The sequence below is a fragment of the Xiphophorus couchianus genome, chromosome 12 (genome assembly GCF_001444195.1).
Source record: "Xiphophorus couchianus chromosome 12, X_couchianus-1.0, whole genome shotgun sequence".
In the NCBI taxonomy this organism is placed as follows: domain Eukaryota; kingdom Metazoa; phylum Chordata; class Actinopteri; order Cyprinodontiformes; family Poeciliidae; genus Xiphophorus; species Xiphophorus couchianus.
The window spans coordinates 10824491-10851244 of NC_040239.1; the positions used below are offsets into that span (position 1 = coordinate 10824491).

General features: G+C 37.3%; 1 protein-coding gene and 1 long non-coding RNA gene across 2 annotated transcripts in view; one reads left to right on the plus strand and one right to left on the minus strand.

Annotated features, from left to right (window-relative positions):
- The first annotated feature begins 614 nt into the window (after positions 1-614).
- grid2 (glutamate receptor, ionotropic, delta 2) overlaps positions 615-26754 on the plus strand; it is a 517587-nt gene continuing 491447 nt past the window's right edge. The window contains exon 1 of the mRNA XM_028033208.1: positions 615-932. Coding sequence (XP_027889009.1) covers positions 902-932 — 31 coding nt within the window. The 5' untranslated portion in view covers positions 615-901. The remainder of the gene's footprint in view (positions 933-26754) is intronic.
- LOC114154269 (uncharacterized) lies at positions 9020-9640 on the minus strand. The gene is made up of 2 exons (XR_003597540.1): positions 9407-9640; positions 9020-9312 (listed from the first exon to the last, which is right to left on the minus strand). It is a non-coding gene; the product is annotated as an uncharacterized LOC114154269 (long non-coding RNA).

Here is a 26754-nt window from a genome sequence, read left to right on the forward strand (position 1 = left end):
TACACATCAATATGGTCCCAACTTAAGAAGAGAAACCCTGCAGGCTCTGGAGCCTCTACTTTGATCTCCATCCACAGTTGTATGTGGCCATGCAGTCACATGTCCTTTTGATACATTGCTGGTAAAGATAACTTTGAAATGTCTGTTTTTACTTTATTTATGTGACTTGATGGTCAGTTGTAATCAGATTTCTCAACCCTTCCCATTAAATATATCGATGTGTTCTCAGCAAGAAATCATCATCGTAGCTGTTTTAGGTGGAATTTAATCAATTTTAACTATATTGATATTGTCACTGATGTGGATATTTTTTTTATAGATTAGTCTATTGCCAAATTTGGTAAATGTTTAAATTAACTTAGAAACGTAGAATTTCACTATTAGACTGAACATGTTGCAAAGTGTGTTTTGGCGTAAACTGTCATGTTTCTGGGTAAGTTTTGAGTCTCAGGCAGAATTACATGAATATTTAATGAGCATTTACAAAAACTGTGTATAAAATAGGAGCTGTGATGCCTAGGAGAGGAGATATAAGAACAGCGAAAAAATATTACAATGAATAAACGAAACACTTATGAAGGAAACTGTGCTTATCGTTCCAGGATTGGAGGCTGACATTGAAGAGGGTTGGTGATTTAGGAAATGGCTGGAGTTTGGCGAGAACATTAGTTCCTTAAGAGATCCCTTGTTTGCTTTTGAAGAAGAAATGGTGAGACCTACACGGCATTGAACGGAGGCTGCTGAAGAGCAGGCAGGCACATGACAACTGGAGACAATGGAACAGTTGTGGAGGAAGTTGAACAAGCGAACATCAGAGGACGTCTTGACTCAGAGGGCTCTGGTGAATAGTTTCAGAGCTTGGTGAGAGAGAGAATACAGCAGCATCTTCAACCTGGAAGAAATGGAGAGCATCAGGAGTAAGTTGAACACAGGTAAGCTGGATGATATGAATAACTTTTTCAGAAAGTAATGTTACACATACACCTTTGTTTAAATCGTCATGTGGTGTAGACAACTGCCACTTTTTAAAACAATGTTTCAGGCTGATTTGCTTTAAATTTAGACAAATTACAACTTTAGTTTTAAAGTATCCAAAGGGCAAGTGAATCATTGAGCTCTATGAATAACCTTAAAATGTTTTCAATTACAGATGGTTGCTGTACACTTCCAACATATTTAGCATTGATGCATGAGTACATATGATCTATATTTAGTGTCTGATGTTAAAATCCAACTCTGCTGTTGCTGTGTAACAGAAGCAAATGATTCCTGAACAAAACTCAGTGAATTATTGATAAAAAAAAGTTCTTGGTTTGTTGCTCATGAAAGTATTTTACTTCTTTGTAATTTAATTATCTCAATTATAGTATTTCATCTGCAGAAGAGCTGCCATCTCTCCTTACAGTGAAAATGGAAACGTCTGATGCTTATTCTTTGTGCCTCTATTTTGTTTTACAACAGGAGATCAAAAAATGGGATTTGTAGAATAGGCACAAAATGTTGTGGGTAAATAATTTTAAATAAGATGACAAATTATCTAAGGATAATGAAAAGGTGCACACTTGTCTGAATTTAATGTCCACTGTGCTAAATTTGGAGCAAGACTCAGCTTGTGGCTCTTTAGAGTGGCTAACTGAACACCTTTCCATTTTATGGTCCTTGTAATGTTTGTGTTCAAGAAAAAAATAAATCATGCAAGTAGTTTCCCCCCCACATGCGAGCACACCCCGATGAACTACATAAAACATGTACCACACACGCCGTTATATTTCATGACTATATGAAGTCAAATGTTTGCAAGGGAAGGTGGTGAGTTTTTTTTAGTTTATTCTTTAAAACGGATTTATTTTAAGCATGACTGCAGTTGTGAAGCCTGATTGCTGGCTAAATGCAGTGCAGTCATTTAGTGTGTGATTGTCCCTCTTGTCTTGATGTTGAATTTCAAAAATAATCCAAAGTGAAAATGTTCACAAGGTCTCAATTTTGCTCCCGTGTGTGTGTCTACATGCTGCTTCCTGTCATCAGTGTCCTTGTGAAGAGTGAACTGAAGACGCTCTCTGTGTTTGAAGGATTCAGGTTTGCTCTTGTCAGAGAAGAGTCCCTACAAGAGAGCTGTGTGATGGTTAACAGGAATGGGTTGGTTCGACCTTTTCACTGAACTGTAGTGTTATGCTTAAATAATACGTTTTTCGGCTCTAGCGCTCTTCATTGAAAGGTAAATGGACAGGAAGGATGTAGGTGCAAGCAAAGGAAGATGTGCAGCAAATGGTCTGACACCAGGAATTGAACCCTAGACATGTTGAGGGCTGCAGCCTGTACATGTAGTCACACTGTTCCATCCGGAGGATATGCAGATTTGAAAGGATGTGTTTTGAGGAAGTTTTTAAACTGAGGAAGCGAGTTAATGGTACAGATATCAGGTGGCACCTGATTTAAGAGCTAGAAAAGAGGAGGCTCTGGCTCCCATGGTGCTGAGCAGGATGGAGGAGACAGAGAGGTGAATGGAGGCAGAGGACCTCAGAGAGCAGGAGGGCTTGTGAATGCGGAGGAGCTGCGACAGGTAAGGTGGGGCGAGGTGGCGAATGACCTCGAAAGTGATAAGGAGCAGTTTAAATCGGACCCTGGAGTTGATGGGGAGCCAGTGTAGCAGTTGTAAAATGGGAAACATGTGATGGAAGAAAGAGCTTTGTGTGATGATATTGGAGGAAGAGTTTGTAACCATTCGAAGTTGACAGACTGCTTTCTGATCGAGACATCTCAGCTATTTTTATTTCTCCTCAGTCGCCTCTTATCCAAAGTGTATCAGCGTCTCAGGAGTTCAAAGAAAATGAGGCATTTGGTCTGTTAAGTCAAGCAAAAGACCCTGGAGAAGGATATCGGATCTGACGAACTGATCCTTGTTCTCCTAAAACAGAGCCTTCAAACTTTGTTCCTATAGTTCCCCTTACAAAAAAATCCCATGAAAATCCCATGTGAAAGTCACATGTGATGACATGCGACTTTCACATGTGACGACATGAAAAACCACACGTGGTTCACACAACTTTTTACATGTGAATGATGTGTGAAAGATGTGAATCACATGTGAAAGCACATGTATAAGTGTGATTTTGGAACGTTTTGTGGTTGAATAAACCATGGATCACAAGAACAAAATACTTTATCACATGTGGAACGTGGGAACCTCATGTGATCATATGTGAATTTCATAGGATATTTTGTAAGGGTATGTATGTTTTTATTGTTTTTTACAATAAAAACAATAAAAACCATAAGATGTTTAACCTGGAAATCTAGATCTTCACTCAGTAGTCTTAATGATTTTTTTATCTTTATGAACTATTTTATGCAAAAAGAAATCAAAACTGCTGAGATTGTTGGTGAGACATTTTAAAAATGACAATATTTTAATAAGTCACGATTTTGTAATTGGGTGCAGCATTGATGCATCTTTTAATTTGTTTCATCTTTATAAGTACCATTGTTGGATGCTTAACACTGTGAGGTATTACAAACTCATCAGCTCACCTGACTTGTATTATTACTTAGAAATACTTACTATACATTTTTATTTGTTTACAGAAATATGCCAGTGACAGCAGCTTTGTCATTTTTCAGTAATGAAATCTTTACTGAAGATTTACTTTACTGAAGCACAGAATTGTGCTTATGTGTCAAGGAGACTTTCCAACCTCAAAGACTTGGAGCTCACCTATTTAAAGACAAGCCTTTAAAATACCAGTGGAAACATGCAAGAAGCTGGTCAGTATGATATGTGTTTAACTTTAGGCTGAATTGAAAGCTCTTATAAAAACGTATTAATTTTAATTGAGTAGATTTGTTATAGTAACTGTACTCTTTATATACCTCTGCCAGTTTAAGTCGAAATGCAGATAGTTGTAGTTTTTAAAGCTCAACTGCAAAGTCTCAAGGCTTGAATTTGAATAATATCAGATTGGTGTAATAGAGATTTTGCTGCCATAACTTACTCTATAATAATCAAACAGATTTTATCAGAGCTATATAGGAAAAAGAAGTGAACATTATGGGTTTATATGCTGAGGGCTAAATTACAGCACAGGGCAGGTGTGATGATTGGCAAATGGGTAGTACTTATGACAAGGGGCTGTATAAATAACCAGAGGACAGGCTAATAAAGTACTTTGCATGAAATAAAAATGAGAACCAAAAATCATGACTAAAATAAGAAAATCAACCTCCATCCAACTCTAAACTTGTTTTCACCTTGGATACCAGGAAAGCACACAAACGCATTTTCTGCTGATCTCAATAATTTGGCTTCATCTTTAAATATCCAATCCCAGATACAAACGGGGAACGTGCAACCAAACTCATTTACTGCATTCGTAACGAGCCTGGCCTCATAAATGCACGGAGTAGATCCCACGTTTTCAGTCCAGGTTCACCTTATTTCCTCCCAGTCTTTCAGAGGCTATTTTCCTGTAGTATTGAGAGTCTGATGCATGCGTTTGGAGAATATTTATTTTGACCTGTTTTATGGCTCCCTCGATGCATTGCAGCTGTGAGCAGTCATGTGTCTCATTGATAATGGGGAGGAAAAGGGGGAGGCGCTGAGAGAGATGGAATTGTGGAGGCAGAGTGCGAGAGGGTGAGTCATGCCTCTATTTGATAATGATGACCCATTGGTTCAGAAGTGTGCGCCGCAATCTTAGTGGCAAGGGGAAACCATTTGATATGCTCAGGACATCCTTTTGGTTCCCGTGTGCTCCAATTAAGTTCCTGCTGTTTGTGGCTTTTAAGCATGCGGCTCCACTAATCTGACGCGTGTCTGTGGGTGACTGGAATAGCGCTTTTGTGTCTCGGTGTGTGCGAGTGTCTGTGCTGGTCATTGTGAACACATTTTTGCATATTGCAAGCCCTAGCTGCTGGTGATGTATCTAAAGAGTGAGATCCATGATGAAGGAACGATTTTTATTTTGTTTTTGAACATTCAGCATATTTCTGTGAATGTTGAATTAAAATTCTAACTTCATACTTGATTGCAAAAAATGAATTTGTTTGCACATTTCCACATTTCAGAAAAAACACAATTATAGTGGAGAAAATAGAACACACCATTTTGATTTCTTCCTTTTCTTAGGATGACTCTAAACCCATAGAAAGAGCTACAAAAAGAAACGTTTAGAACAAAGCATGCTCATGTGCAGGAATAGCCCAAATGATGAAAATTTACAGCAATTTATGAGAAATGTCTACAGATAAATATTATTAAATGTGACTGAGCTTGGGCTGTTTGGCAAAGGAGAAAAGTTGAAATATTCAGTTCTGACTGCATTTAGAAAGAAATATCAGAAGTCTTGAAATTACAGTTGCAACAACAGCTGGTTTAACAAAGCAATAAATCCAGGGGTGCTGAAGACAAATGTGTGAAAAGCTTTCGGAACATTTTTTCCCCATTCAACAAAACTTTATCTGCCATTTGAATTCCAATAAAATGCAATGAATTCAGTGATTATAACATAAAAACTGAAAGTTAGAGGTTGGAATACTTTTGAAAGGTGTGTGTTTAAACTTTTACCAGGAATGTGAATGTCTTGCAATATTTTTTAATTTTATTTTCACAAAGTCCAAAATAATTGTTTAAATTATTTATTACATTTAACTTAAATAATTATCAACTATATAAACAAAATATAGGTAAATATTTAGAAAGTAAATTTATAAATTTGACTAAAAACAGTGATGGAAAACACTGATCTGTTAACACTGGAGTGATAATCATCTGTGTTAAATTTACTCAAATCTGCTTGGTGGCTCAATTTTACAGCAAATTTTCTATAGGAAGACATTTGCTTCAGGAAAGGAGGTTTTTCTGTATTCACTAGTGGATTCTTATTTTTATTACGTTCCATCGTGGCCTCGGGGATAAAGTTCAAAGAGCATATGTCCTGGGTGAGGCGGGTTGAGGATGATCATGCCTTCATGCTGCTTTGCCCTGATGGAGTGCTGCTGATCAAAGAGGAACTGTTTGCAGCTAATGATCCTTTCAGCGGAGCGAAGGATGGGTTGCCCTGGCTCGTCCTGTTGCACTGTATTAGACAGTGATGGACAATGTGACAATGAACCCGATGACAGCTCTGTATGGCTACTTTGGGAAGTTTAGATTTTTTTAGGGTATTTTAGAAAGGAAGTGTGGACTACCTGACAGCATAGAAAAGGATTCAACAGAAATGACTGTAGAAAAGGTTTGAGGTCGATCCACTTTGAGTTTAAATTTGGCCGTGCTTGGATAAAACCTATGAAGGTTGACATTTTAAAAAATAATACGGTAAACATTTAACGAGAATTGGTTGTTTTTATTTGCAACATTCCAGTGCTTTGTAACAACCGGATGATTGTGGCGATGGTGGTTGGAGTTTGTCCCTTCATTGTTCGCAGTTCGACCTCTGCTCCCTGTCTTTGTCTTGTGTCTTTGAGCAAAAACTTACATTTCCCTTCTGGTGGTGGTCAGGTGGTGCTGGTGCATGACAACCTTGCCTCTGTCAGACTCCAACAGGGCAGCTGTGGCTACAGTCGAGTTGCTAAGCAACATCAGTGTGTGAGTGAATGGGTGAATGGCTGAATGTAGTGTGAAGCGCTTTGGGGTCCACTGGAGTTGATAAAGTGCTATACAAGTACACACCATTCAGGCCAACTGTTAGAAAAGCCATCTCTGCTGTGGCAATAAATAATTTGATCTTCACTGGGAAGCCATATGCATAATGCAAGACTTACTGTGTTGCAGATTTTTCTCCCTGCAGCCGCTATTGTGGTTGATAAACTATGCTAATCTGTATTAATGTACTTAAATGATCAATACCATTGCTCTAATAGCTTATCACAATTCTGTCTGTTGGATAAATTGCTTCCAAGTGAGAGTCGGTAGATTTCTCAGATAAAGATTTGTTTACAATCAAAGAAGCTAATCATACTTGTATTGATTCTCAGGTCCATTTCCTAATGATTTTATCAATCAAGTAATAATAAAAAAAAATCAAGAAAAAACAAATGTGCTAAAATTAATTCTACACACTATTCCAGCTAAGAGAGAAAAGTTTATGAAAAGGAAAATGAATTCTCACTGTATTGTCTATGTGGGTTAATGATTCATCTTTGATCAAAAGTTTACAAGTCTCTCTAGAGATCAAAGGAAAACGCCTACAATTGAGTTCTAAGACTCTCAGTTTGAGGATGGCACGTTGGGACAGGAGAAAGGAGGAATATACGTTTTTTTTTTTTTTTTTAAAGGTTCGTTTGGCACTTGGAGAGGAACTACTTCGTGGTTCAAAATCAGGCTCTCATTTCAGCCACGGAACAGTCTTCAACTTCCATTAACTTGGCTCACAGTCAAGTTTCTTCTCTCTGCTGACAGAAATATTCCAACACAGCAGCTGCTCTTTTGGGTAGAAAGATTACTCAAACTGTAAAATTGTTGGTTTTGCTTCCAGTTCCTTGAATATCCTGGGTGTAGCTCACTATCTCTCACTGACTCTCGTGAGAGACAGAGACTCGCTGTCTCTATAAAGACTTTTATTTTATGCAAAAGTCTATACTTTTTGCATGAAATAACTTTGTCTTGCATTTACGAAATTATCAAGATGGTCCATTCACTATTCAGTTATAAACGTTCCTCTGCCTGTGCTGTACCTCAGATGTCAGAACTAGGCCTGACTGTGCTTCTCATCACATGTTTATTATGGCTGTGCAGTTCTGGTTATCAGTAATGGTGCTTGTGCCCAATTATTTCTCTCTGTTCTCTGAATCTTCTGATAACTTGCTCTGCAAATAATGTGAAATAAGCCCAAGTAATTTTCCTGGAACACTTGAAATTATTGTACAATGTGTGTTTGTGTGTCAGGTTTTTGGCAAATTTGCAGAGTAGTTGCCCATCCCAAATTCCCAGGAGCTCTTTATACTGCAGATCATGGTATTGACCTGTTGCCAGTTGGTCTAGTCATTCGCAACATGCTCCTCCAGCTGTTCCTTCATCGTCTGTCAACTCTGTCTCTAGAGTGTCTTCGGAAATCACTGCTGCTTCTTGTGTCAAGACAAGTTGCTATTTTTTCATCAAAAGGTAGAATGGCTTACTTTAAGCTTTTGCTTTCTCTTGTGGTTAGAATTATTTTATTCACTTTTATAACACCAATTGTTTTAGATTTAGGGTTGTAAAGTAGTGTTAATCAGAAACGGATTTGTATATTGGGGCCAATTTGGAGCACAGCGGCCTCCACTCGTGAAGAAGCTGCAAAGTACATTGACCTGAAGCTCATGTCAAACAGAATTGCATGTCAATTTGTCCATTTGACAGAAATTAAGTAGACTACAAGTCCAACTTTTTAGCCAAAAAATAGATGGAGCTGATTGATTAAAAACATGCACCTTAACTCAGAAGCCTATAAAGTAAAAACATACTTCTAAAAATCTTTGTTCAGATTTGAACAACCTCTATGCATATGTAGCACCCCACTGCTCCGTCCGCTGGTAACTGGGACAAGAACTTAAACTCACTGGTGGGGTGGCTAGTTGGGTTCGAATAGTTCGGGTAGATACCACGCAGGTTTACCAATACTGAGTAATTCCTTACTCTTCCAATTATCCTACACTCCTATGATGTAACATAAACTACTCCAGACAACCAGCTACCTGAACAGTTTCTTTTAATAAGAGCTTAAGAAAAATAAAACCTTAGCTCCACAAATCCCCAAAACAATCAAAAACTTAAACATAGAAAGAGGTTATCAATTCCCTCACAACAAATGTTTTCCAAAACAAAATACAGTCGATAACGCACTTTTTCTTTCAGTCCCTTATGTTTTACTCACTTTACCTTTGTGATTTTTAAGAAAACCCCTCACTGTTAACTATTGGTTTACTACAACTAGAATTCAATTTTTGTTACCAATAGAACTCCATACATGTTCAGAAAATTTACAGTTCAAAATCACAATATCACACATGGGCCCATACTCTCTCTCACACACACACACACTGTCCGGTACCGGTTTAAGGTTTCGTTGCAGGCCTGGTGAAACTAGAGATCGATGTCGCTTCGACGATCCTCTTCTCCGTTTAAACAACGAACCAACTCCGACCTGCTCGCTCAGCCGACGTCCTCTCCGTGAAGGATGCTTCGCGAGTCCAACTTCCTTTAAAACTCCGCCACCCGAGTTGCAGGACTACTCCTCCGTCGCGCTGAAATCAGTGTCGCCATGTCCCTCTCGCCACCTCGGATCAGCCGCAGTTCTCCTTGATTCCGCCGCAGTTTTCCTCCGTGCTTTTCACTGCAGAATTCTTTCGCAGATATCCCACACCCCGTGTGCAGGATTATTTGTGCAGAACGTACCCTAACAATCCAGTTCCTTCTCCCATCTCAACCTCAGCAAACATTAGCAGCGGTCACCATTAGCTTCTTCTTCCTCTCTCCCTCGCGCTCTTCCCCTTTCTTCTTCCCATAATCCCATTGTTCAGTTCTTTTTTCTCTCTGTTGAGTTCACTTGTCCCTTGTTAACCTAAACTACTTTCGTAGGTAGGATATTCAATATAGTCTTTAAACAAATGGGATGATTAATCAAACAATACACTTATGTAAATACACAAGTCACCTCCAGAAAAGTTTTGGCTTTCTAACCCTAAACCACAGCAGAAAGGGGAAAAAAGAATAAACTAGTGTCAAGCAAAGAATAAAAGGTAATCCTTCACACTTTTGTATTTTTTTCACAAATCCTTTAGTATGCCATCCTTCAGTGGAAGTAAGCTTTCCTCACACACTCTCTCTCAGGCTGAAAGTAAAATGAAATTAGTGGCACAACGTAGAGATGACCATCAAGCAACATGCTTTTTTAATTCAGTCACACTAAGCAGTGGTTTTATATCACCAGACATAGATGTGAGATGTTTTCATTGTTCAGTTTTCCTGTTGTGTTCTTTAAGTGACCATTTGTTTGGATAGTTTGCAGCTAAAATACCCTGCAATATAAAATCATTATTTTCCTATTATCAAATTAAATGGAACCATTTTAATCTTGAAAAATTTAATGGACACACTAATGGATAGGTAAAAGAAATAAGACAAAATGTCACATATAATCCCATGAATTTTTACCTTCTGATTTTTAAAGTCTTCCCACTTACAAAGAATGCGGAGGACTGCCATTTTAATCAACGGTATAAACGGTGAGACAGAATCTTAAAAAAGAAATTCAGAAAAATGTCATTGTAGGATTTTTTTTTATATATATTTGACCTACCAACCAGCAAGAATACAGAACCAGGTCAGCTAACAAGTTGCACTGTTTCAAGAATTTCAAAGTACTGGTGTGAGTGAGCCAGTCTCCAGATATGAACCCATTAGAAAACCTTAGTAGAGCTGAAACTCGTTCAGAGACAGCTCTGTGGCCCGAAAGATCTGGAAAAGAGCTGCAAGGAGGAGTGGGCCAAAATCCCCACAAATAGTTCAAATAATGGTCCACTTGGCTGCACCGGGGGCCTTCACAGAACATGTCTATTTATAAGCAAGTCTCGATTGACTTTTGAAGGCAAATAATTGCCCTGAATTTTACAATGCATTAAGTAAAGGGAGCTGAACACAATACCTGCCCAGTTTTCAGATTTGTATTTAAAAACCACATATATTTTCTTTCTACCTTAGTTTTTGTTACTTTGCCTGGCATATTTCATCTCATTTAAATAAATTGAAGTTTGTAAAGGGGATATCATAAATGTTAAGTTCTACAGGTAATATTACTTTTGGAAGGCAGCGTGAAGTTAAAAAGAAAATATTGGTCAAGAAACGTTTTTTGACTATTTTCTGAACAGAATCCTTTTTTTAGCTTCTGTATTTTCAATTTTGCCACTCAGCATTCACTGTGACGGTCTCAGGGTAGCGGCTCGTAAAAAAAAAAAGAGAGCTCCGAGTCATTAATGCTTTAACACAGTTGTTGAAAGTGCCATGCCTTCCTCCGTTATGATATGTCACGTAATCTGGAACTATCTAGGTGGCCCCTATATCAGCAGATGGAAATCTAGTCAGCAAGTGCCATTGAGTCCTCAATGACTTCTACGTATTTCAATCCGTCTCTTCAACTGAGGTTCAATAGAACCAACAAGCAGACTTCATTTTTCCTCACCCACTCCACCTCCTCCCTCCGTTCCACCTTTCCTTTATGTACACCTTTCAGGGTCAGGCGGCTAGACAGACAATTAGACGGCCCTTCTCGAGGACACAGACAGTTCACATATGTGTGGGTGTAAATGCGCCACTGTCTGTGTGACAAGCCAATAGAAGGACACCATAACTTTTAGACTTTTCTAGTCTTGTAATCAACACCATCTGAATATAGCTGCACATCTGCAAGATGATTCACACACTACCTTTTGTAGGAAACAATAAAGGGGTGGTGACGGGGGAGATGGAAATCGCTGATGGTGAGGATATTAATATGCTGGATGCACTACTGATGCTGTTACGCATTTTATGTAAACATGCGCACATTGAAGTAGGAGCACCAATATTTTCTCATTTCCAGTTTTCCCCCCTCTCCTCTCTAATCTCATCTCTAAGTGAGTAGAAATAATGACATTGGCAGCAATAAGCAAAGTAAATTCAGAAAAATGATCACCTCTGTCTGTATTTCTGAAACAATTCAGCCAAACAAACGAGTGAGGAGCAATATAAGAGCTTGTGTGAGAGGGAGGATTGATAGATTTTACACTCCTGGCTGAATTGACAATTATCCATCAGATAAAACTGAAATAGGGTTGTAGGAATGTTCAGGACCTTTGTGCTTGGAAACCTGGATGAAAATATTGCTATAATTTACATGAGTCCTTCATACTCTTTGTGCCTCATTTATCTAAAGATTTAATATGGGTATTCTCTGACCAGCTCTTCCTAACAACTGCCAGGAAATGGATATCATTTGGAGGAGAAGGGGAAATAAAAGGGGAGACAGATGCAGCATAAAGCTAGGAGCAAATTCGGCCCTAAATCTGCAAACCGTAAGCAAATTATGGATACACAATTTCTTCCTTCGCTTGCAGTAGCAGGTGATGCAGCTCATCTTGCGATCTATTGCTGTGAAATCTAAGCACAATATGGACTGGAAACAATTTTGTGGTGGAAAAATGTGCAAAAGGTGACTCTTCATTGGTTTCCTCTTCACTTGCATTATTTCAAGGGCATGCAGGTTTAAGATAGCTACTTACTTGGTAAGTGCCGATACATCAGAGACTGTCCCTCAAAGGAGTTCACTTTTCACCAACATGCACACGGGCAAACACTCTCAATCATTGTCACAAATCCAATTGTCTGACGAGGCCAGGGGAAGGAACCTACTTCCTATTCAATGTGTTTCTTTGCTCTCTGTCTCCTCATTGGCTCGGCATGATTAATGGGCTCTCTCTACCTCACAGCCAGCCGTGTGTGTCTATTTGCATGTGTGCGTCTGCGATGTGCAACTGTGCACTGATGCTGCATGAGATCAAACAATACATTATGTGCATTTGATTCCAGGGCAGTTAATTTTGTATTTAATTTGAAGCGTAGACAGAAAATGGGATCAATGCAGTGAGCATAATGGACTGATATCAGATACAGGTGGAGTTTCTGACTAGAAATGGGGATTTAGTGACATATGTACAAGAATTTTCATCTTTTAATACAGTAGTGTTGCTGTATAAAGAACTCTGTCCATTCAATTAACTTTGAAAACAGCACTTGGAGACAAAAGTGTCCAGAAAAATGGGTGCCACTCGTAATTCGGCTCTTGTATGACCTCCCTATGGTGTTTGGGAATGTTCTAGTACCTTTTTAAATTCATCGATTTAATTTAATAAAACCGGTCCATTTAAGTAATTGGCTATATAATTGTCAGTGGATTTGAAAGTATAATATTAGAAAAAGAGATGCCCTTATAATTCTAAAACTGTGAACAGGCTTAAAACATTTCTGATATGGCTGCTCAAAGTGAGTAATGAAGTAAGTCTTGGTTGAAAAGGTAATCAAAAAGCCGGGCACTAGTATGAACGAGGTTCAGGGTGGAATAATCCGACAGAAGTTACTCGTCCCTGAAAGACACAAGACAGCCACTTGGGAATTTGACAAAAAGTGCATGATTGACATCCATCATGTTGTGAAAGTCACAGGGTGATGCCGCCAATCTATACCTGAACCCACAATATTTTATGTGTCAAGATCTGACAGTCTAATGAACACAAATGCATTACAACTAGCAATCTTCTACAACCTTTGAACAAGCTTTTTTTCTTTTTTTTTTTTTTTTACTGTAACATCTGAAGTGGTTGCAGTTTATTTTGGTGACTTTTTGTCAGGACTTGAATAGATTGAAGATGAAACATGATTTAAAGAACATTTCTTCAGCTCCTTTGCAAAAAGTGCAGTCACTTATTTTCAGAAGTCACCTAACTATTGGAACAGAGTCAGCCACTGTGGGGTTTAATCCCTGCATAAATCCAGCTGCTCTGTGATGGCATCAGAATTCTGCTACACAATCATGAAATCCAAGGAAAACACTAGATGGGCCGAGGAAATAAAGAAATTTAAGGTAGTTGTTTATAAAACAATATTGGATGTTATTTTCTTGTGAAGAACAGTTTATTCCATGACTTTTTACTTAAAATTTTTGTCAGCCAAGGGTTGGTTAGATTCTCCAACAACCCCTTTTTGTGTCTGTATAAAATTAGATAATAGATAATGTAGATAATGCCAGCTTTTTAACTGAAAAATGTCAAACACAGTCAATACAACATAGCCAACTTATGTTTAACTGATTTTTGTTCTGTGAATGTGATACACGGTGGTGCAATCGTTAGAACTATTGTCTTGCAGCAAGAAGGTTCTTGGTTTGAATGCATGAATCTTGTATTCTCTCCTCATGAATAGGTGGCTCCCTCCAGATGCACTTGCTTCCTACAACATTTTAGAATGGCTTCCTATCCATTCTAAAATGGAGCTGATTTGTGAAATGGTGTCTATAAATTGTAGAACTGAGTGCATAAATGATTGTCCTGTGCGTGTGGGTGTGGGCGTGTGTGGTGTGTGTGTGTGTGTGTATGTTGCCCTTTATTGATTGCTTTAAGAGGCACCAGCCCCCTCTAGACCCTGCTGAGGTTAGGCAGGAATAAAGGTAGTGCTGGATGGATTGATGGAAACTCCCATGAACTCACTTGTAGCAGACAGATAAGTAAAAGCATCATATGACGCAAATAGAGTTTAGTTGACATTTATTGCTCCATCATTGACCCGTCTGAGTGGTATCACGTTTAAAAGCGCATCCTCCTCCCAGTGGGTCAACTGGAAGCTCGGATCTGAGTCTTTACCAGACCGGACAAGGTTTTCTTTTGTGAAATGATAACCTGCCAAACTCCTGATTTGACAGCAGAGTTGATGCCTTCAGTCTCTGGTGATTAAAAATGCCTTGCTCTATCAGGTTTTTTGTTGGATTTTATCACTAAAGTTGAATAAGTCCTGTTGTATTTTTTCTTTTTGCCTCAACATTAAATGATCAAAATTAAAGGCCTCAGCAAGTAGACATTTGCTTGGATTTTTGGATCCATCTTGGCATAATCTGTAATTAAAATTTAACTTTTAAAACTAACTCCTTTTAGAGTGTCACAATAGTGTACAAAGGAGCGTTCACACATTTTCCAAAATGATGGCTTTTAAAGTTCATGGTCAAACTGTCCTTTTTACAGATTTCACTCTGAAGTTTAATGTTTATTCATGTGGCATTTTCTAATTTTTTTTAATTCAAGGTAAAATCTTTAATACAACATATAGCAACATGCAGATTGCTTTAATGTATTCCTTTCCCTAATATAACTTGTGCTGGTGAGATGTATTTTTATTCAGTGAATTACTATGTAATGGCTGACCTTACAAGGTTTCACTACTGCAATACCCAGAGCAGCAGAACATCCAACTTCTGCTTATTCAGAGCACATTGTGTTAACAGGGAATTCAAATTAGATGGTTGGACAAAATGGAGGAGAATATATTAGATATTACTAAAAACCTAAATATAGCTTTTTATTATATTTTACCAGAAATTTATGACACCGGCTCTGCTGTTGGAAGGTGCTTAAATGCCCAGACTACACCCAGAGCTCAGTTCAAGGGCTTTCCTCTTTTGTACTTCTAATAAGCTTCTAAATACTGTCAACTTGCCAGGCACTTCCTGTATGCATACTTTGAAGGGTGTTTCTAGAAATACACAAGAAGAAACCTGTTGCTGCAATCTAATTTTTACTGGTGGTAAAATGTGCATTCATCTTCTGCATTTACTTTATACTTTTGATACACAATGTCTTGCACAGCCAAATTTTTCCCTAGGCCACTATATTTTGAATTACATTTTATTTTGCTTTTTATCATGCTTTTTATCTCTTAAAAAGCATGAGATAATGACCAAAACAAAACCCCGAAGAATGCAAAAGTGCATCTCTACACACTACAATATCATTTGATGCTTACTGAATTTTAACAATTACATTTTAAAAATGAATAGTTTTTACAGTGTGTGAGGATTTTTGGTTTACTATCCAAATGCAAAAAAAATTGAATAAAGCAAATTCTTAATACAGAAATATTGGGTACTGAAAATTATGTCCATGTAGTGTACAGTAGGTCAAGTACTACCTGATTTATTAAAATTAGCATTTCAATAAAGCTTGTAAGTGCGTACATAAAAAGTTTAAATTTGCCTTTAAATGGCTGTTCTTGCTCTAGACGATTAAACAAAGCCTTATTCCAGGTACGGGTTAAGAAAAAGATGTAGTCTTCGGTTCAGGCTTGTATTTCTTGTCATGGAAATGTCTGTGTGGTGGCCTTGTAGCTCTGACTATAGCTGCAGTTCATACTTTAATTCCCACATTAATCTTGAATAAGCTTTGCTTCACAATTGTCCTAAGCTTGTTGGTTTCCCCCATCGTTTCTTAATTTTTCTAGCACACTTTTTCCTTCATTATCATTTTCCATTGGTTTTCTTGCATACAGCATTTTGTAAACATCCAGCTTTTTTGCAATGACTTTTTCTGGATTACTCATCTTGTAGACTGTGACAGTGTATGTTTTTAGTCAGGACTCTGCCTTGTGATTCTGCAGGCCTCAACATTAGCATAGCAAATTACATTAATTAAAAATACTTTTCTATCGGTTTTGTGTATTAGTCAAGACACAAAATCTTGGGTGTGCATTAAGACAATAAAACCAACTTAATCCATTGGTACATCTGGTCTTTTTATTTTTGAAATGAATAACTGAAATTAACTATTTTCATCATGGGACTCTGCATATTAGACCAAATATTCTTCAATCTTACAATAATTATCCAAACATATTATTACAAAAATTTTTTAGAAATATCACATTTTTAGTGTCAACCACAGTTGCTATCTAATTATGCAGTGATGTAGCCCACACTCAAAATGTCATTGGGATAGCATTATTGAATTGGCTGAACATTAGTTAGAAATAGGAAAATGTTATTTTTGGAGTTAAATTGTGCTTAATGACGGAGCCCTTAATGACGCAAGCGGTTCTAGCTGCCACATGAGCAGTTGGAGGTGAATAAGGGACTTGGAGCCCAACATAAAGAACTCGTAATCCAGCATAGTTGCCAGGTTTGGGCTGCTTGATGAAGTCTGGAATCACACTGAACTTTTTAAGAATAAATATCAAGTTGAAAGCTGTATTTAATTCTTTTTGTGCATTTGTAGTTTACAGATTTAATAGAACCTTCAAAAAGGTTATGCACTGTAAGCCTATAATAAAACAATATTAAAAACTGAGCTCCACCTAATAGTCATTTGGGTCAAACTGCTTTTTCCTAAGCATCTTGAGTGTTGAGTAAAAAAGTCCAAGATTTACATAGCCAATATTCACTAATTTGATGAGACACCCCCATGCCCCAAGTACAGTAATTTGTCCACAAAATTAAACGGCCATTTTCTTTCCCATTTTCTCCTCGCATTAGGTTTAAAGTTGATTATGCCTACAGTCAAGAGACTAGAGCAGAGTCCTCTACTGTTGGACAAATGTACTACAGGTTCCTCTGACACAAGAGAACAATTTATGGTGATGCAACAGGCCATCACTGCTGAACTGCGATGCCATGCTAAATTTTTTAAATCAAAACTCAATTAACTGTAATAAAAAATTTTTAGGTGTAATATAAAACAACAAAAAAAAAAGTCCTTGACATTTTAGGTGGAATATGTGTTTTTTGTTGCTTTGTTTTTGAGACAAGATAAATATCAAATGTAATGGCAGAGAGACAAAAATCTAACAGAAAACTAGGCACACACCTGGATGTTAATTTCAGAGTTTAAAATTGTTTTCACAATTGCTGAAAACAAAGTACTTGTTAGAATTTACTTTTCTTTCTTTTTTTTTAGCCAGATGAGTTACAATTCAGTACATTAATAGTTTGTCCAGATAGCTCATCAATAAGTAAAAAGAAAACCTGTATCTGGTTATGGTTGTGAGGGCAGATGAAAACAGTACATGTGGCTTTTTTTCTTTACACATTGGCTTAGTTTGCAAGAACAAATTCTACATTTTTGATGACTACTACAGATCCTAACAAGGCAAAACAAAGAGAAAGCATTTCTTGTCACATTTGATTGTTTGTTTGTTTTTTCCCACTAGATATATGTAATATCTTTTTGACCTTCGACACCCTATCCGTCTTTTAAGCATTTTCCCAAAATGCTCTTGATGCAAAAATATACAATAAAGCTCAGTGCATTACTCTTAGTACCTGTACACATAAATCCAAAGACCTCCTGTGATTCTAGTGTTGGATAATTATTTGAAGGCTTGTGTGGATAAATGTGAACAAATTGCACAGTGAATACAGGTGAACACACATTTTCTTTGATCATTTATTCCTTCCCTCCTACCGCTTTCGTTGGCAGCTGTGAGGGAACACAATGAGTCAGTGAGCTGTTTTTACTTGTTTCCTCTTCGGTTTTCTTCCTCAGTCCAGGAGGAATGGAAACATGGGTATTTTTCCATTCATGTCCTGTCACTTTTCCAAGCTTGCTGGTTTTTTTAAGCTCCGATTTACATTTATGAAGACAGAGGTCAACACATTACTTTGTGTACTAAACCATCCAACAAAACTTAATATTATGTTTCTATCGATAATTCAAATTTCATGCTTGGGATTCGTGTATTGGCTCATTTTCTTCACGGGTCTATGTATTTTCTGTATAAATCTCTGGAATAATTTGGCCTCACTCAAAACTACCAAATATTCAATTACCAATGAGTTTAACCCTTTCAAAAATACCAGTTTGATTACCTGATGCTATCTGACAAAATTATTAAACAACAAATGCTGGAGAGGCTAGAGAATGTTTTTATTTTAAATATCAGCCTTGGATGTGTTGATGACTTTTTGTTTAAGTTTAGTTTAGCAGCTGATTAAAAATTGATAACTCTTTGTCATTTAAGGAAAATATAACCAATTGAAACCATGTTTTTTGTTCTCATAGATATCACAAATAAAATCATGCAAAATAAGAAATTAGGCTTTCATTTTTGAGAAAATGGTCAAATTTGTCACTACAAGATTTAATTAGTGGTTAAAGACATTTATGCAGAAAAAGCAGAAAGTTATTCAGCTGTAATGTTTTATTTGGACATTTTTGCCCACAATGTATGTTTTTAGTGGGGGGGTTCTGTATTGTTTCAAAATTTTTGATTCTCAGCATTGGTCAATAGTCTTTCTTACAAGAAAACATGCACTAAAAAATCAAAAACAAAAATTATAGAGGAAATATTTGTCCAATTGTCCTTATTGATGCCTGAGACCTAATGATGTCAAAATAGATGATTTAGTTTACCTTTGTGTTACCTTTAAGTCCCATCTGTATCCTATTGTATCATATTGCATGCAGTGCTGGGCAGTCCTGGTAAAATCCATTTTGCGTGTGTGTTGTTGCTCTTTGTTTTGAAAGTTTGTCTCCTGACAGCATAAATCAACTAATGGCTCTCTTGTCAATAGAGGAAAGAAGCAAAAAGGATTTTAGAGGGGAGGCAGACAGGGTGGCAAGCTGGTGAAAAATGAATCAAAGAGAGAAGATATGAAATGGGACGGAAGGGAAAAAGATGGACAAGAATGGATGGAAGGGTTTGTAAGGATTGTGTGGCTAACAAACATGAAAGTGAAAGTGGGCCGCAGCTGGGATAAAGCTGGGGCAGACTGCTATTAACAGAGCAGAACGGTGTTGAGAAGAGACTTGAAAGTCTGCTTCATTTTGTGTCCTCCCAGTCTTCTGTTCAAATATTTGGTGCAGTAATCAGGATATTTGATTTAAATTATTTTTTACTTGATAAGTGATGCTTTAAAATGTCTATTTAAATACAAATCTGTTATCGCATGCCAATTTGATTCATGAAGACTTGATATATATTTTTTATTTATTTATTTATTTTTTCCAGACCGCACAGATGCTGTTCACTGATACAGAAAACGGTCATCAATTAATGCATATTTAATGTTTTTGGTTGCTTACTGATGCTGTTGCAAGTAGATGACGGTGTTTGGATAAAGTTTCATGTGCTGGCATTTCGACACAAGCTGAATCTGGCTGTAATTTGGAATTGGTCTTGTAAAGTGCCTTAAAGTGATATTTGCCTCAATATCAAATTGAATTATTTGGGCTGAGTTGGTCTAATGCGGTTGGATTGCAGAGAATTGGATCTGTTTATCTTGTAAAGTGCCTTGAGATGGTGTTTGTTGTAAAAGGGAGTGAAACTGAACAAAACACTGAAGTATTTTTAGGTATGACAGAAAAACATTGTGCATCTTTTTAATCCACACTTCCTAATGTTTCTTAATTCTTCTTATCAGTAATATATTTTCAGTGATATTGACACTACTGAACATGATTAGTTGTGTAATTTCCTATAAACACCAGTTGCCACTTTCAATTATTCATATTGATTTCAAAATTCAAATTGATTAAAGTTCTGAAATCAACATTGCAAATGCAATAAGCTGTTAAGAATTTTCTTTTTAGGCATGCAGTAATTGCATGGCTACCTCTACAGCCTGCCGACTTAGAGGTAGCCAGTCCAGGAGGAATCCCTCTCCTTTCCATCTCATTGTAGAGGATCCAAATCGAGTCCAATGCCAAAGGAAATATCGTCTCTCCAACCCTTCGTCTACCACAGAGTCTTCCCCGAATTAGATGTGCATACATGACCCCTAAAGGGACGCACCAAGTAGGGATCCTGATATGATGCACAAATTTTGCTACTTTTAAAATACTCAATGAGAGGGACTGTAAAGAATGGCTTACTTTAGAAAAATAATTTTGAATGCTATTCTCCTGTGTATATTAAAGCAAATTACTGTACCTCTGCAATTTGTTTTCTAAAAGAAACTAAGTGCATCAATTCTAAAATCCTTTGTATAGACTACTCATGTGGTCTATACAAATATATGTTGGCACGTATAGAATAAAAAAATACATCTGCATTTTTAACTGTTTTGTGATTAGTGAAAAAGGGAACTGTGTTTTTATTTGGGGTTGTTGGCTCTGTGCCTCCTTTTGCCCCCTGACTCCCAAGTCCCTTTCATCTTGGTTTCTCCTATTTTTCACATTCTGGAAGTGAAGCAGCTGGTCGAAATGCTTCACATATCAAACATTTTGGATTCTACATTTGAAAGACTTAGACATCTTTTGTCCATTTGTTTTGTTTGTCTCCCTCTCTTCTGTCGTGCAACTACCACCAGCTTTCAACTGGTGGATTTTCTTTCCTTGCAAGACTCAAACATCTCTGGTATTTGTAAACACGAAGTCATTTTCTCTAGTAATTTATATAAATATACCTACATATGGCTAAGCTTTACCTTTAACTATCCATATTGCCTCATTTATATGTATGGAAAATGAATCGACACAAAATAATATTTACTCTGTGGCAGCATTTTAGGGGTGGATGTGCCTCTGTGCCTCGTTTCAGAACTAGCACTTGTGAATTCAGGATTGCACACGTTTGGTGCCTGCAAATACATTCCTGAATGTGCCCCTGAAAGTTTCACTGTTTGGTTTGCTCCTTGTGGACCGCTATAATAACACTGCGGTGGGTCAAGAAGGATGACTCACACCAACTTCTCATATAAGCTTCACATTCTAATGAAAACTTTCTTCACATTATGCTTATAAAAACATGAGGATATTACATTGAATTTCAACCAACATATTGCCTCTGTACCCACAGTGGGTTTAAAAACCTAATTCCATACCTTTATTAGATTGTATAAAAAAGAAATGTGACGGCAAACAAGAGACGGAAGAAATGCAAAAACTGTCCCTGGCTAAACTCTTCTTTTTTACGGAAACTAAGAAGCAAGTACAAAAGATTGGTAGTGTTAAGTTTCTTAATCAAAATCCTATGCAGCTTATCCTTATTTTGAACTTTTAATCAAATAGACAAAAACTAGTTCACGCTTATCTCTAAACACATTGACTTTTGCAACAGTTTTGCAATTTGTCTCTAATAAAAATCCATTGCCTTGCTGCAGGCTGAACAAAATATAGCCATTTTTAACGAGGGCTGAGAGAAGAGAATAAAACGTATCACTCCTTTGTTGACCTTCTTATACTGACTCCAGTAAGTTTTGAATTCAGAAGATCAGAGTGAGTGCTGGAGTGTGATTCTTGAATCTTTTTCAGGAAATCAGCTGAACAGTGTTACAATCCTCTTTAACATATATTCCTAAAAACTAGCACCCTCATTGAAAGTGACTTCAGTCAGTAGTATTTTTGATCATTCCTAGAAATGCAATAATTTTTGCAGCCTGTCCCCTTCCAAACTATTTCTGTATGTATTTACAGAGCCTTTACAGATAAGGTATTTGCTCTTGCCACTTCACAGTAATACTCTGAGAACGCTGGGAAACATATTTGCACTGTTTCCCTGATCTATTTCAAGCTGGGTTATTTCTTGAAATACCTTTCATGTAAACATAAAATGTAGCAGGGTTGTACAATCTTGTAGCAGGTTAAGAGAAGCTGACTGAGACATAAAGTTGAGGGAACTTCTAATATTTTATGCACTAGGATATGATAAAAACAATGTGGTTCTTTAAAAAAAAAAAAAAATAGAGCAGCAAACCATGAACTATTGCTGTATAACAAAACCGAATTAAAATGTAGTGTGGTGAGGGGGGGGAAAACTACATCCCATGATTTCAGAACTTGTAAAACCAGCTTTAGTACCAGTAACTTGAAATAATTGTGCTCTGTGTGAAGCATTATCATTTCTTTTTTTTTCTGTATTCTTTTTGCAGGTGAGTTTAGGTGGCTGATCAGATGGGCGAGGGACTGATTATGGAGAAGTTCATGAGTAACTAAAATGACTTTGCAATTAATCCAGGAGCATACCTGGTCAAAGAGAAAATTAGACCAGTAGGTTTTGGAATACAGATTCTATTTTGTGTTGAGAGATGATGGACAGAGACCATTCAAACTGTCTCTAGAGATGGGACCCAATTTCTGTGAAATGGCCATGCTACATCTGTCTTTTTTGAAGTAGCAATGAGCTAAGTATTTAGTATATGATACCAATATCATATTATAGAAGTATGACAGTTTGATTTTCGAAGAGGCTGAGTGAATTTATGAATGGATCACTGCCTAACTTGAACTGTTTGGTCTACATGAGGTGTAGAAAATCCTGATACAATGTTTATTTTTTTTAATGCACTCAAACATGACCTATACACCTTAAGATTTCCACTTTGTCTGCGTTGTATATTTTTTTCCTGACACCATGGCTCAACAAATATGAACTCGATTTTTCAATTTTGTATAACTGCTGGTACTCATAACGCAATAAACATGTTCAGGTGATAAATCACTTCAGTTCTGTGCAGGCTGTCGAGAGCAGAGGAGAGCTTGTGTGAACAGGGATTACATGGAATTTGTATAGTTAGTTTCTGTATAAATCATAACCTCTGCCCAAAAGCTTGTCTATGCATTGCAGACACCCAAACCAAACAAAAATGGTCAAATTAAGTGTTGTGCTGCCTTTCTAAATTAATGTAGCCCTGGAGCAGATACTTAAAGATGAGTCATAAGAGCACTTTGACTTGTGGGTCGAAGCTCAGAAATGGCTTTAGCATTCAGGGCTTCTCTTGGAGATTTTTTGCTTTATAATTTTTTTAAATTGTATTTTTGTATTTTACAGTATTGCATTTACACCACTTAAAGTGTTTTTTTTTTGTATCTCAAAGTGTTTTTATTTTCTTTTTTTTTGGCAACATCCATATTATAGTTGTATAACAGGAAAAAAAGGAATAACAGTTTTGGTTGCAAAAGAGTGAGCGCACAGGCTGAAGGAAAACTATTGGTCCATTGAAGAAATCAATACTGCTAATTACCATGCAGGATGTCAGGTTCACAAAGGTTAAGAGAAGTTTTGATTTATGCATATAGCCGATATCGCTAAACACTGAATCTGCATCAGCCATGACTAGAATCACAAACTTGCCTCCTGTTGACAAATCTACTTTTTGATGCATTGGATTTGGAAGAAATCTCACCTTTGGAAATTGTTGGTACTGCTGAACATAATTTACTGCACCATATCATTTTTTTTCTTCTCACGTACAAACAAAGTTAGGATGACATGACATCGCAGAACCTCAAAGGGTCTTTTTGCTTCAAAAATCTTTAAAGCACATTGTCTGAGGTTAATTCAAAGAATCTAAGTGAGATTGAATTTTCAGATCCAGACTAGACAGGAGAAAGCACTTCTATGTCTTGTTCTGAACCTCTGTAGTTTTGGTGGATATCTGAAAACTTCAGAAAATTCGGTTTAGTCAAATTAAATTTACAGATTAAATTCAGAACCATGCATTTGTGAAAAATATTCTCATCCTTGCAAAGTTTGAAGAATAAAACTAAATGAGATGAGAAAAAAAAATGAAGTCACACATAATGCCTGCCTTTAACCCACTGTACTGTCTAAGGTGTTCACATCCCTGTGGGCCTCTCAAGCAGAGTGGTGCTTCTGAATGCTGCATATATTCAGTCATGTAATGGTTTCTCTGCATTACTTCTCTGTGCAACAAATGGGAGTGTTTATTAATTTTAACCGCACACTGAGTTATGGACTACTTGTTGAACTCTTGGTTTTCTGAGTGAACTGAATTTGAAAATGACAGAGTAGATGGAGGGAGGTTTGCAATACTAAGTCTGAAATATAGAAATAAAATGAATATTATACAGTTCTATATTTCATATCTGCTCTGTTTTCCCCTAAACATCAAAAACATCATGTACTGCATTTATATATAATCTTTTGCATCTTTGCGTGTTCTTTCAAATGAGCTGCTTTGCTGCAATAATTGGCTTTAAATGGATTGTAGGTGTGGATCCTAATAAAGTTTGAAGTGCTGCTATGATAGGAAGCAGCAGGGGCGAGTTTGCAATGCTTCTGTGTGTAGGAGTACTGATGAGTTGACCTATCAGACTGCATGTCTGTTAACTAAAGCCTTAAATCAAGTTCATTACCAAACACTTGTCTGCAGTGTTCCATGTCGACTTCAGTTTATACTCTACAGTTTCCAAGTGGTAATGATCATTTGCATTTTATTTAAATATGTTTGCATTAGAGTGACAGCTGGGTGGAAGACTTATAAACCAAGTTAAATTGGATTTGTGTGTGGACATGTTTTGAAATGTAGCATTTCCATGAATATATGTACTCTTTAGATTCAGGGGTTTTAAATGTCTGTAAAATGAGCAGGGTTACTATTTACTTACACATGATGTAAGTCACATCATGTGTTAAAGCCTGAAAATAGTTTTATTTCAGTAGAATATTTTCACACCACTGCAGTAAGAAAACCCCAGCTTTTAATCTTATTTTTGTTTAGAGGAGAAAATATTCCTCTCCTATTGAGAAGTAGTTCTGTTTTTGGGTTATCTATAATATTAAGATGTGAATATGTTTAGGGTCAGGCATGAAGTGGTAATAGTTAATTTTACTGTGTCAGAGTTGGGCTATAGAAATTAATTAAAAATGGAAGTCGCTACAAAGTTTGTGAAGATAGGTGTACTCTTTGTGCGTGTGCACGTGTTTGTGTATTTGTATATAGAGGACACATTTTACAGTATTTACTAACAAAGGGAGGTAATTTGTGTAAAGTGAAAACTTTTTCCTTAACATTTTTCTTGTAATGCTCTTTTACTTAGATTTGGAGATATGGTGTGAATTAAGTTTTGGTTAAGGTTGGGGTTAGGAATAGGCTAGTAATGGTTAGGCTTAGGGAAAATGTCTGGCTTAGGAATAAATGCAGTTACTAAAATGATTGTAAGTTAATACAAAGTCATCAGTTTATATGGAAGTATAAGGAGGGGTGTGGGCGTGTGTGTGTGTGTGTGTGTTTTAGCATTTGTCAACTTGTATTTCTCATTTTTCAAGCAAATGCTAAATTGTGAGGATCAGCTTCTGATTATGGGGCCCAAAGCCCAGGCCCCATAATTGAACCCCAACGCAAAAAGTAACATTTTTGGCTTGGGGTTCAGTTGAGGACGAAGGTGTAAATTGAGTTTAGGTTTATGCTTAGGCAGGTACAGGTAATGGTGAGGTTTAGGGGTAGGCTGTAGACATGAATGTAAAATAAAGGGAAGTACAGGTAAAAGCCAGTAAATTAGAATATTTTGAAAAACTTGATTTATTTCAGTAATTGCATTCAAAAGGTGTAACTTGTACATCATATTTATTCATTGCACACAGACTGATGCATTCAAATGTTTATTTCATTTAATTTTGATGATTTGAAGTGGCAACAAATGAAAATCCAAAATTCCGTGTGTCACAAAATTAGAATATTGTGTAAGGGTTAAATTTTGAAGACACCTGGTGCCACAAACTAATCAGCTGATTAACTCAAAACACCTGCAAAGGGCTTTAAATGGTCTCTCAGTCCAGTTCTGAAGCCTACACAAACATGGGGAAGACTTCAGATTTGACAGCTGTCCAAAAGGCGACCATGGACACATTGCACAAGGAGGGAAAGACACAAAAGGTTATTGCTGAAGAGGCTGGCTGTTCTCAGAGCTCTGTGTCCAAACACATTAATAGAGAGGCAAAGGGAAGGAAAAACTGTGGTCAGAAAAAGTGTACAAGCGATAGGGATCACTGCGCCCTAGTCAAGATTGTGAAAAAAAACCCATTCAAAAATGTGGGGGAGATTCACAAGGAGTGGACAGCTGCTGGAGTCAGTGCTTCAAGATCCACCACCAAGAGACACTTGAAAGACATGGGTTTCAACTGCCGCATACCTCGTGTCAAGCCACTGTTGACCAAGAAACAGCGCGAAAAGCGTCTCACCTGGGTCATGTTTTCTGACGAAAGCAAATTTTGCATTTCCTTTGGAAATCGAGGTCCCAGAGTCTGGAGGAAGACAGGAGAGGCACAGGATCCACGTTGCCTGAAGTCTAGTGTAAAGTTTCCACCATCAGTGATGGTTTGGGGTGCCATGTCATCTGCTGGTGTCGGTCCACTCTGTTTCCTGAGATCCAGGGTCAACGCAGCCGTCTACCAGCAAGTTTTGGAGCACTTCATGCTTCCTGCTGCTGACCTGCTCTATGGAGATGGAGATTTCAGGTTCCAACAGGACTTGGCGCCTGCACACAGCGCAAAATCTACCCGTGCCTGGTTTACGGACCATGGTATTTCTGTTCTAA